Source organism: Sciurus carolinensis, chromosome 1, assembly GCF_902686445.1.
Source record: "Sciurus carolinensis chromosome 1, mSciCar1.2, whole genome shotgun sequence".
Lineage (NCBI taxonomy): Eukaryota > Metazoa > Chordata > Mammalia > Rodentia > Sciuridae > Sciurus > Sciurus carolinensis.
Genome location: NC_062213.1, coordinates 94,091,791 through 94,104,355, shown reverse-complemented (window position 1 = coordinate 94,104,355; position 12,565 = coordinate 94,091,791). Strand labels below are relative to the sequence as shown.

The 12,565-nt window shown below is 45.2% G+C and overlaps 1 protein-coding gene across 1 annotated transcript; it reads right to left on the bottom strand.

Moving 5' to 3' along the window:
* Positions 1-4,688: 4,688 nt before the first annotated feature.
* Positions 4,689-11,867, bottom strand: Ssr2 (signal sequence receptor subunit 2). The gene is made up of 6 exons (XM_047559650.1): positions 11,804-11,867; positions 10,950-11,104; positions 10,216-10,314; positions 8,668-8,776; positions 6,571-6,648; positions 4,689-5,270 (listed from the first exon to the last, which is right to left on the bottom strand). The coding sequence occupies exons 1-6, from the start codon at positions 11,810-11,812 to the stop codon at positions 5,160-5,162; spliced, it is 561 nt and encodes a 186-aa protein (XP_047415606.1). The 5' UTR covers positions 11,813-11,867; the 3' UTR covers positions 4,689-5,159.
* Between the last annotated feature and the right edge of the window lie 698 nt (positions 11,868-12,565).

The following is a 12,565-nucleotide window of genomic DNA, read 5'->3' as shown; positions in this document are numbered from 1 at the left end:
CAGACCAGCTGCCTCTTCAACTACTCTAGCCCTTCCCTTCCCCGCCCTACTTCAAACACCCTAGACAGTGCTGTACCCAGGACTTTAACCCCTTCAATGCCCTGTCCTCAGCATTCCCTGAAAAAGGGCAGCCACCGGAAACTCCCATGGAAACAGGTGCAGGAAACCAAGCTGGGGTCATCAAAAGGGGAAAGGATGTGGGAACCTGACATCCCAGGGAACTTTCACCCTCCCTCCAAAAGGGACGGGGAGAAGCTGGGGAAGGGAGAAGGAACATATCTCAGGAGTAGAACTGGGCACACACCTGTAATCCCAGCTACTCAGGAGGCCTAGGCAGGGGAATCCCAAGTTCAAGATCAGTCTAGGCAACTTAGCAAGATCCTGTCTCAAAAGAAAAAGTAACAAGGGCTGGGGATGTAGCGCAGGAGTAGAGCACCCCTGTGTTCCCCAGCAAACACACAAACAAAAAAATTGACTTCAAAACTGCTTGTGGGTCCCTTTAAGAGGCAGGTTATAGAAGTGGAGGAGGAAATATCTTTTTTTTTTTTAGTGAAAGTGCAGGGAGGAGCAATTACAAGGGCAGCCACAGCTGAGGAAAGCTCTAGCTTCATCCAACAGGAACAGGGGTGACCAAGCAACTCAGCATACACACACCACAGTCTGGCTTGTTGTGGATACCGGGCAGCAGGATATTTGAACAGTTTCTCCACCCATCTCTCTGATAACAGCTTGGAGGGGGTGACTTCTTCAGAGCAGAGGGCAGCTTGGGCAGATATGGGACTTCATGAGGTAGTAGGCAGCCCTCCTCTCTGATGGGTCCCCTGGTCTAAGGGAAAGGGCTTGTTGGAGTTGGGAAATGTCAGCTGGCTTTGCCAACTCACTAGTTATGGGAACTTTGAAGAGTAACCTATCAGTGCATTCCCTCATCTGTAAATAAGAATGTTAAATGAGAAATGTGCAAATGGTGGAACACAAATGCTGGATCTGTACTACTCAAATATGCTAGCTGTCACTTGCTGATGACCTTGGATAAGCCACTTCATTTTGTCTTTCCTCATCTGCTAAATGAGAGGATTAAGTTAGGTGATCTAGGGTCCATCTTTTCTCTAGAATTCTTGTTCTGGGTAAGAGGGAAAAGACAGATATGTAGAATTTGTGGCCTGGTCCATACCACATGATGAAAAAGTGACTGTGTTTTTTGTTTGTTTGTTTTGTTTTGTGATGCTGGACATCTGCCCAGGACTCCACACATGCTAGATAAGTGCTCTGTCACTGAGCTACAAATCCAGCCCAGTGTTTTATTCTTACTACATAAGAATGCAGGAGCAGGATATGGTGGCACATGACAAATCCTAGAGACTCAAGAGGCTGAGAGGAGGATCACAAGTTAGAAGCCAGGCTCAGCAATTTACCAAGGTCCTAAGCAACTTAGTGAGAACCTGACTCAAAATAAAAAATAAAAAGGACCAGAGATGTGGCTCAGTGGTAAATGTCCTTGGCTTCAGTCCCCAGGACCAATAAATAAATAAATAAATAAATGGGGGAAATGCCTGTGCCTTCTTCTGGGGTGAGGGGTCTGCATAAATTGTCTCATTAAACAATCCAGGGGTGGCCCAGACGAGGACAGAGATTCCAAGAGGAGGATGGTGATTACCTGAGGTCACACAGCCAGTGGATGGCTGGTCGGGAGCTGGATCCAGTGCTCCTGTCCCTGTGGTCATTGCTGCCTCCCCACCTGCTCTCTGAAGGGGTTAACCCTGGACCACTTTCCATCATTTCACTGAATAGATCCACTACTCCCAGGCGGGTGGAAATTCATTCTCAGACATGTTTCCCATTCACTTTCCTCAGGTACAGTCTGAAGGCCTAGTACATGAAGCAGATGGAAATCAAAGCACTTAGCTCCTCCTGGTACCAGGGCTGGGTGTGTGGGCGAGTACATGCCAGTTCAAAGTTTGGATGATGTGGGAGGGCTAGAGGGCTGGTCTTTCGAGGGTGGAGAAGATCTGGAACATGCTGGGCTGGGGTTACTATCTGTATTGCCTTTTAGGGAGGAGCCTCAGTTTGAGTACCCAATCTCTAGGAAGGATGTGGGATCAGTGTGCACTTTTCCTTCTCCCCTCACAAATCTGTATACAATCCCAGGGTCAGGGTTCACACCACCTCCCTGGAGTGGCTTGCTTTTTTTTCCTCAGTACTGAAGGTTGAACCCAGGTATGCTTTACCATTGAGCTGTTTCCCCAGACCATTTTATTTTTTATTTTGAGACAGGATCTCATTAAGTTGCCAAGCTTGTCCTTAAACTTTGAATATTCCTGCCTCAGCATCCTGAGTTGCTGGGATTATAGGCATGTGCCACAGTGGCATGACCCTAGGGTGGTTTTCGAATAGAGTACAAGAGTGCAGTCTGCCACTTATTCTCCTATCAGATTACCTTAAGAAGTCAAGAAGTCTCAAACCTAAAGTCAACTATTCTCACTAAGTCTCTCCATAGATTTGAGAAACTCTTATATTCCCCACATCACTACTTAAGGGAGGTTCAAATTCCATTCTGACTCCAAGGAAGTTGGACTCTCGAGAAACGAAGTATCTGATTTTGGCTTCTTTTCAAGGTGCCTGTGACATGCACTGCCTTCACAATGCTTCTTTTGTCATCTGTGGGTTCCTGGATTCCTCTCTAGTCTTCCCTATAACATGTGTCAGGACACAGGGTGCTGGAATGATAAAGACAAGTCTCCCCCAGCTTTTGGAAAAGTAGTGCCTCCATGATCAAAATCTCTCATATTCCCTTCAAGAGTTATGAAGTTCATCCCATCCCCTACACCAGAAGCCCTTCTCCTATAGGTTAGCTCATAGGTTAACTATAGATTTCCAATGGAGAGGGCGCAGATGGAAAAGTGTTCCCTCCTCCAGAAACAGACTTTTCAAGAATCCTAGAGAGAAAATCAACATATAGCAAAGTAGCTCACCTGCTCTTCCCCACACACCTGTTTTTTTTTTTTTTTAAGCCTCTGACCCACTGCCCCTTTTACCCCAATCTCCTGAGCATTCCAGGTTTCCACCAGAACACAATGAAAAAAAGCAAATACAGACTTCTTGCCCTCTGACCTGGCTGGTCCTGGGGTGTCCAAGTCGCAGCCCCTGAAAGAGGGATGTGAGCTGGCCCAGGGCTACTCCATTTGGAGCATCCCGTTGTCTCCATGTCCTTTTCATCTTCCAGGGGCCCAGAGGCTCCCAGTGCTGGGCAAAGGAAAGGTTAAACCAGTTGGGCAGGGGAACCAGGGGGAGCAGAATCTAAACGGGGAAACTTGGTGGCAGGAACAAAGCGGGTGTTTGTTGCGTTTCCCTCCTGCCTGGGAGGCTGTTCTCGGACCACGACATTCCTGGGTTGGACAGAGTCAGCTTACAATGGCTTCTCCCCACTGCTGTTGCAGCCAAAGCCACCGCCTTTCCATAAGCCAGGCTGAGGGCCCAAGTCAGGGAACCTAGCACTACTTCCTGGCCTGAGTTCAAAGCACAGTGGCATTAAAAATAAAGTTAAGCTCAAGAAAAGCTACTTCTTGGCTGGGTACAGTGGCACATGCCTGTAATTCCCAGCAACTCAGAAGACTGAGACAGGATTGCAAGTTCCAAGCCAGCCTCAACAATTTACTGTGACCCTAAGCAACTTAGCAAGACCCTACCTCAAAATAAAAAACGAAAAGGACTGGGGACATGGCTCAGTGGTAAAGTGCCCTTGGGTTTGATCCCCAGTACACCCCTCCCCCCCCCAAAAAAAAGCTAGTTCTTAAACAGAGAATGGACTAGAAATAGGCATAAAAGAGAGCTTTTCAAGAACGATCAGTAAACTGGTCATGGTAGTGCATGCCTATAATCCCAACAACTCAGGAAACTGAGGCAGGAGGATCACAAGTTCAAGGTCAGCCTCAACAACTTAGAAAGACGCTCTTAAAAAAAAAAAAATAGGGATGGGGTTGTGGCTCAGTGGCAGAGTGCTTGCTTTGCCTGTGTGAGGGACTGGGTTTGATTCTCAGCACTGCATACAAATAAATTAAAAAAAAAAAAAAAAAAAGGCCCATCAACAACTTAAAAAGAAAAAGAAAAAAGTCAGGCACAGTGGCACAAGCCTATAATCCCAGCAGCTCAGGAGGCTGAGGCAGGAGGATTGCTAGTTCAAAGACAGCCTCAGCAAAAAGCAAGGCGTTAAGCAACTCAGTGAGACCCTGTTTCTAAATCAAATGCAAAATAGGGCTGGGGATGTGGCTCAGTGTCCCTGAGGTCAATCCCTGGAACCCCCCAAAATAAATTTTAAAAATTAAAAAAATAAATAAAAAGGGCTGGTGATGTAGCTCAGTGGTAAAGTGCTCTTGAGTTCAATCCCTAGTACCAAAAATAAAAGAATGCTAAATAGATAGCAATCAGGACTCCCAGGGCATAAGAACAGCTGTTCCTCCATCTTCCCTAGCAGGGGAGAGCTAACAAGCAAGGAAGGGTTAGGAGAGTAGGTGGTGACTGACAACACTCAGAGGGAAAGAAGATTCATAAGGGGGCAGATAGCTGCATGGGAACAGACTCAACAGACCCACAAGCCTATGGCAAGGACTTAGCTTGCTTGCCCAGGAGTGGGAGCACTCAGGGCTTAAGCTCCTGCAACCTTTGCTCACCAGGCTGATGACAAAACAGATGAGTCAGTGTGTGGCATTTGTTTTTATTAGAAAACCCCATTTGGTAAGCGCTTCCCTAACCCAGAAGAGAGACTGGGTAGCCTCTGAGTCCCACAGCTTTCATTTCATCTTTCACCCTCTTCTGAGAGAGGACGATAGGGGATGGGGGTGGTGTCAGGCAGTCTCCGAAGGGCCTCTCCTGGACCCCTGAGAGTTCATGTTGCCAGCGATATACCAACAGCACCTCGGTGGGGCCCCAGAGGGCCCTCTGGGCTCCAGGCTGGGGCTGAAGGCATTCCTGTTTGTATGGCTTCACAGTGGAACCACTGAGGCTCTCACAGACTCCCAGGCCTGATCCTTCACTCTGGTTGAGAGCAGGGCAGAATCCAGGAGAAGGTGGCCAAGGGCGAAGGGAGAAGAGATTGCATTTGAGATCCCCTTTGGAGTCTGGAAAGCACCTGGTTTCTTGGGAGAGGAGGGCCGTGGAAGCCCCACTCAGTTCTTCTTGGTTTTGGGAGTGTCATATTTCCTCTTGCTGGAGTACCACAAGAGCAGGGGGATGCCGATGGATGGAAGGGTCATAACCCCAAAGGCTGCCCAGTCCAGCTGCGGAGGAAAACCAAGGTCTTGCTTAGAAGTCTGGATAAGCACACAGGAGAGGACAGGGAAAGAATGGGCCCGACAAGAAAAGGGAATGGTCTAGCCCAGATTTTAAGCAGGACTTTGGCCAGGAAAGTTCCTCTGACCACCCTTGATACAGAATGGCTCTCTGAAGACCAATCCTTCAAGCTGTGAAACCAAAGTCCTCCAGACTGGCTTCCAGACAACATTCGAGAATGGAGATGCCCAGGTCTTGCCCCTAACAGTCAGGCTTCCTTTGACTTCCCTGCTTACACCTCAGGACCCTCTCCTCCATGCTCTCGCCTCACTTCTGCCCTCTAGCTTTAATAAATGACTTACCATTCCTGCATCACACCATGTCTTACATCCTGAGCTGCTCCTTCTTTTTAGAACACCTGCCCTTCCTAGCCTCCTTGGATAAACCCTCTGTGGCTCTTGAAAACAGGTTCGATGTTCCTGCAGTGTGCTCCCCTGGCACCCTGCATGAAACTTCTCTCATAGTGTCTTCTCCACTTACTTTTTCAGTCCTATACGAGCCTGCACAATCTTTTTAATGGGAGGGACTATGCCTTAATGGTCATGCCTTCCCAAAGCAAAGCTCAGAATAAGCACATAGTTAGGAACTTTATAATTACTCACTGAATGAATGAATTTCCTCATTCAGTATTTTAGTCAAATCTTCAAAACATTCTCTCCTACATGAAACCACAAAGTTCCAGCTTGATTTTCTCAATGCTCTATGACCCTTGATTTTATTTTATTTTTTGGCACTGGGGATGGAACCCAGGGGTGTTCTACCTCTGAGCTATATCCCCAGTTCTTTATTTTTGAGATAGGACCTTGCTAAGTTACTGAGGATGGCCTCAAACTTGTGATCCTTCAGCCTCAGCCTCGTGAATTGCTGGGATTACAGGTGTGCACCACTGTGCCCAACACTCTATGACTCTTTATCTAACCAGATACTCTTTTAAACCTCCAAATAGACCAAGGACTCTAAGGCCAGGCTCTGCACCAGGTTGAGTAGAGAAAAGGCCAGTTCTATGGTTCTGGCAATAGCAATCTCATTAATGAAAATCTTGAAGCATGGTTAAAACAGGATGTTTGATGATTATCTATATGAGATACCAAACAAACAAACAAACCAAAAAAACCCCAAAACAACAACAACAACAACAAAAAACCAGACAGGTAGGCTAAACAACAAATCTTTTAAGGAGACCAAGAGGTTCCAGAACCAAAAGAGTGTTCTCACACCAGGGGAATGAGAAAATATTAGAAAGCTTACAAAATGAGGCGAGAATCTTCTATCAAACTCCCGCTGAGCCAGGATCCCTCCCTGTCCAGGTGCACTGGTGGAGCCAACCTGAAAAGAAAGACATTAAGGTAATCTCCAAGTCAACTCATCTGAAGAAGGGAGCAATCCCCCGCATCAGATTCTTAGTTCCCAGAGTACCAAAAGAGTGCTTCAAGATGAGAAAGGGGTTGGAAAGGTGGCTCAGTGGCAGAGAACTTGCCTTGCATGTGTGGGGTCCTGGGTTCAATCCAAAAAGAAAAAAAAGGTAATGTTTGAACTAGGGAAAGTCAGATGATTCTCTTAAATCTGTTGGAAAGAAGAGTAAATTAGGAGCCAGGAGACCTGAAAAGCACCTATGGAAAAGCATTTATTAAACAGGGTAGGCCAGGTATGCACCTGAAATGAAAGCTCAATTCTTCTGTCACAGCTTTAGACTCTGAAGAGTGAAACTGCTCACCACCTCTGGCCCCCTCAGCAGGGCCAGATGTGCAAGGGAATGACTTGCCTTTAGCAATCATTTACTTATTCCTCAAACAAAAATACTCTTCTATAGTTTACAGGGTTGACATGAGGCTCAAATGAAATAATGAGAAGAATTCTGAAAAGTATAAAGCCCAACCCAAATGGACATTACAAGAGGAGGGCTGGGACTGGCTCACATTCCTCTGCTTTGAAGAGGAGGCCAAGAGCTTGAAGCACATTGCAAACAACTTTGTTCTAAGACGGCAGCTGAGTCTTGGATTTTGTATCTATTAACCCATCAAGTATCAGACAGAACCAGAGTCCTGAAGTTGGTTCTGAAAACAGAACTGACACAAGATGTGAGAACATAGCTAAGATTACAAGAACATGGGTCCGTGTGGTTTATGAAAAAATGAAAAATTTGAAAGTGCATTGACTGTTACAGAATTTTAGATTTCTTTTCGTTCCTTGGACAAGACCATATATTTTACCTTCACATATTTACAAAATTTATGGTCTAAGATTTTTGGGACTGGGATAGTGTCCTAATCTTCTTGTTATTTTCCACAGTCTGGCATGTTGCAAGGGCTCAAGAAATGTCTGTTGATCTTTACGTGAGTCAATCAGACGACTGAGTTCCTGGCATCTAGGAGTTTATAATTAAATTGGGAGATGGGAAGGAGGGAAGACATTCACATAAGAAAGAAAACTACTGAAGTCAGGAAGTAACTAAAATTTTTGGCAGGTGCAAAAGGTACCAGGATTGAACCTGGGGCACTCTACCACTGAGCTACATCCCCAAGCCTTTTTATTTTTTATTTTGAGACAGGGTCTCGCTAAATTGCTGAGGCTGACTTTGAACTTGCAATCCTCCTGCCTCAGCCTCCCAAGTCTCTGGGATTACAGGCGTGCATCACCACGTTTGATAGAAGGCAGAAACAAGGAGATACAGCTCAAAGTTGGATCTTGAGAAGACTTCAGCTAATGAAGTAGAGGAGAGAGTGTACTTTAAACAGAACAAAAGCAAAGAATAAGAACAAAGAAAGAGAATAAACACTGAAGGGGGAGGGAGTACAGGAAGGAGGTTGGACTAATTAGGATTGGGGTCTGTGTGGGTGGAGTGGGAGACAAAGCTGGAGAGACAGGACAAGAAGACTATTGGAGGACGTGCAATGACAGGCAGGAGATCTTGGCTTCAATGCAATTGGCACGACATTCTAAGCAAAGGCAAGATGAGAACAGTGGAGCCTGTCAATAATCTGACAGTGGCTTAGAAGATAACTGAAAATTACCCAGCATGCCAAGGGTTCTTAGCACTGCAAACAATACAAAAACAAAAAAATGACCAGAAAGTCAAGGACAGCAAAAAACTGGGCATTAAATGACACATTCCAGATTAAAAGGAAAGCAGAAGGAACAAAGAGGAAGGAAATGTTATGGAACTCCTCTCCCATCCATTTCAGTTATTCTGTTCTAGATCTCTACAAATAGAATTATACTTCTTTACGATAATACCAAGTTTCTGGTCAGTCTTAGCTCCTTCACAATTTAGAGGCTACTGTGGAGATTTTCTGTGGGGCAGGCAGATATGTGAGTCCCATCCAGCTTGGCACCTGGGTAACTCACCACAACAGGACCATCTTCTTGGGCCAGGTAAGTAATTGTAGCTGAGGTGAAGTTGAAGTAACCAGCCTTGAGAGGACGCAGGACAACTGTGTGTGAGACGTTGCTAGCACTGTTCCAAGAGTCAAGGAAGTGAAAAAAAAATGAAGCTAAGGTGGTAACAACCTTTCAGTTTGTAGACTAAGTGCACCATTCCTAAAACAGTTGCTAACATGTGATTTCTTATCTGCAATACTCCATAGGAATTAAAAACCAGACTTTTTAAAAAAGTCTAACATGGTGTAACATGGTATCTTTGATAAATTTTAAGGAGTCCATGATACACTTACTATCAAGTTTTTTTTTTTTTTTTTTGGCCATGCTGGAGATTGAACCCAGGACCTCGTGCTACTATCGAGGTTTTTGAAGTAAACTTTCAAATATGTTACAGATGAAAAATTATACTCACTTAAGCTCACAGATAATTTTTTTATTTTTCTGGACCAGGGATTGAACTGAGGGGCGCTTAACCACTGAGCCTCATTCCCAGCCCTTTTTAATTTTACTTAGAGACAGGGTCTTGCTGAGTTGCTGAGGGTCTCAATAAGTTGCTGAGGCTGGCTTTGAACTCAAGATCCTCCTACCTTAGCCTCCTGAGCTGCTAGGATTACGGGCGTGCACCACTGTGCCCAGCTAAGCTCACAGATAACCTTTCATCGACTATGACTATATGTGAATAAAGTCTTGAAAATACAAAAAACAGAAAACAAGAAAAAATACAAAGAAGTACATTTACCCTCCTGAGAAAAATCTAAATACACTTTAATTCACAAGAGAAAAAAGGGCTGAAGATGTAGCTTAGTGACAGGGTACTTGCCTAGCATGCAACAAGTCCTGGGTTCAATACCAGTACCATGAAAGAGGGTGAGAGAGGGAGAAAGGGGGAGAGAGAGAGAGAGATGATGCATCTAATTCAGTATTTAGGAAATAAATGGTAGATTAGATAAAGAAACTCCTTGATTTAGAGACTTTAAAACGGTCACCCAAGTTCTCCATGCTAGCATCCTATTTAATTTCTTCCCTCCTTTCCTTCCCCTCTCTTTCTTTTTGCACTTAGAGACTGAATCCATAGGCATTCTACTACTGAGCTACATTTCCAGTCATTTTTATTTTTTGTTTACACAGAATCTTGCTAAGTTGTTCAGGCTGGGCTTCAACTTGTGCTCTTCCTGCCTCAGCCTCCTGAGTAGCTGGGATTATAGGCATGCACTACCCAGCCCAGATCTATTAAATGCCTTTTAAAAAATCTTGGGGCTGGGGGTGATCATCTTAAATATCCATGCCTGGCCACAGACATTTTAGTAAGTGTCTATAACCTTCCAATATAGTATGTTTCGGGGCCTTACAACCTAAAACTTCAAGAACCCCCTTTCAGGTCTTCTCTAAATCACGTTCACTAAATTTATACTCATCTCTCTTGCCTCATATTCCCAGTCTGCTTCAAGTACCCCTGATGCTTTGCAGGTAATGGCCCCCTTCCCCAGTCTTCATCACCCACAGCCTAAAGGATACGGGGCAATCCGGTCCCATTTGACATTGAGCATACCAGAGACAATGCCAAAATCTTCTGGAGGGAAGGAATCATCAGATAATTCCACATCTAATGCGGCACTAAAAAACAGAGGAAACGAAAAAAAAGTAAAGTTAATAAAATTAAGTCATTCAATCAATAATTAAATCTATGCTAAAAATTCAGAACTCAAAAGAGTCACATAATAATTTGAATCTGTGGCACTGAAAGATCTAGGTCAAGTAATAGATTCTACCACTCAGAAATACCAAAATATTCGAGTGTCTAGAAGGGAGAGGGCCCAAATTCATTCTTGTCTCAGTTTCTTCATGTGTAGTGGGGAGGGGTAGATGAGAGGATAAATGTGGACAAAAGATAAAGGGAATAAAATGAAAGAATGGCAACAAAAATGCTCATGGGAGTAGTGAAAGGAGGAAGTTAAAACTCTGAACCTTTGAGGCAACAAAGGACTGTACATTTTCTGTCCTCATCTTCTCCTCCTTGTTTCACAATTCTTGTGTCTTCTCTACTCTGAAACTCTGCCAACCTACAAACTGGAAGGTGGTGTTTTGCAGCTTAGGTAAAAATGTCCTCTACTTCCAAAAGTAGGCCCAGTAATATCTAATGCTGAAGATCTCACAAAGAGAAATCGATACTCACCAAGATGTTTCCTATGCCCATCTGAGAACTAAGAACCTTGAAAAGGGGCCCATCTGAAACCCCAGGTTCTCCTTACCTTGAACCAACATTGTAGATGTTGTACTGTAAGGTTAGGTCTCGCCCCTCCACCGCATATCTGTTCAGCAGGGATTTGGAGGCCAAAAGTCTGGCTCCTTCCTCGGCTTGAGTGACAGCTAATAAAGCCAACACCACAAATGTCAGCAGCCTCATCTTTGGAGAAAAAAGTAAAGTAAGTAGTCAAGCCACTGGGTAAAGTCACCAAAATCAACCTGACAAAGCTCTTATAAGTCCGTCAAAGCTCTTCTGATCCCCTATCAAAGAAGCTGCCCCTTCCACAAAGTAGTCTGTAGGCCACCAGCGATGATCCACTGTTCGACTCATCTCTGCCTGCAGCCCTGGAAAACCAGTCCAAACACCAGCATTATCCACCGCCCTCTTCCTGAAACCCAGGTGCTCATCAACTGGAGGAGTGTTCTTAGTATAGGACAGAATAGGGTTTTCCTTGTGGTGTCTGATTTTGGCCGACCTCAGATCTGCAGCAGCCTACCACTTTCCCTCACTCAGCGTTCCCCCACAGCCGCAGCCTTCCCGCAGCAACTCTCCTCCTCCACCCACCTCTGCTAGGATCCCACTGCTCGCTCACGGGATCTTCCCTAAGTCCTGTATTCCTCCCAGCCAGTCCATTCCCGGGATCCTGTTGCCCTCGTCCCCACATCCCTTCCTAGGTCCCTTGGGGGTTCAGTTTGATCTGCCTCCTCCTCCCTCCAGTCAACCCCCCACTCCCTTCTGTCAAGGTTACACGTCCTCCCGCCAGTGCGCCCTCCCCGCGCGAACCCCCAGCTGCTGAGTGCTGTGCAGACACTAGACTATCACCACTCCCGCTGGAACTCCCTAAGCCTCTAGACTCACCGTGTGCATCCCAAATGCCTTTCGGGAGCCACCACGACCGGAAGAGAACGTCAGCACCCGAAAACCGGAAATAAAATTTAGCCGGAAACCCTGGTGCTCCGCCCAATGCCTTGTGGGAGTTGTAGTTCTTGGACAAACCACTCTTTCCCTTTGTAGTGCCTGCCAGCCTCCAAGGATGTGAAGGCCGCAGGAGCAGTGTTCTGTGCGTCCTCCACGCTTTTTTTTTTTTTCTTCTTTTTTCAGATTTACTTATTTTTTTTCCGGTACTTGGGATTGAACTCAGGAGAGCTTTGTCACTGAACTATATCACCAGTCTTTTTCATTTTATATTTTAAGACAGGGTCTTGCTAACTTTCTCATACTGGCCTCAAACTTGTGATCCTCCTGCCTCAGCCTCCAAAGTGGATGGGATTACAGGTGTGCGCAATCTCACTCGGCCTCACGCTTTTACTCTGTCCTTTTCAGTGTGGCTTTTCAAGCTAGTTTATTACTACTGTTTGTGACCAGCACATATTAGGGGCTTTTAGAAAATAGCAAACCTAGAGATTTGGATCATCCGTTCCATGTACTGTCAAACTAAGAATTACAGAAAGCTATTCCTATTAGCATTCTTCCTATTACCAGGTGAGGAAATTAGTCATCATGCTACATCTAGCAAGTCACCAAACCCTGAGCTTTATTTAGAAGCCCTTTGAAGTGTCAAAAAAATAGTCCTTTTTTTTCTCCATTCCCACTACAACTACTTTAATTCATGCTCATTAC

What these genes read in the sequence shown, in the direction of transcription:
- Ssr2 (XM_047559650.1), bottom strand. An exon ending in ATCTACAATGTTGGTTCAAG is followed by an intron (nt 10,315 to 10,949) that starts GTAAGGAGAACC and finishes TCTGTTTTTTAG; the next exon opens with TGCCGCATTAGATGTGGAAT. An exon ending in GAAGATTCTCGCCTCATTTT is followed by an intron (nt 5,271 to 6,570) that starts GTAAGCTTTCTA and finishes TTTCCTCCGCAG; the next exon opens with CTGGACTGGGCAGCCTTTGG.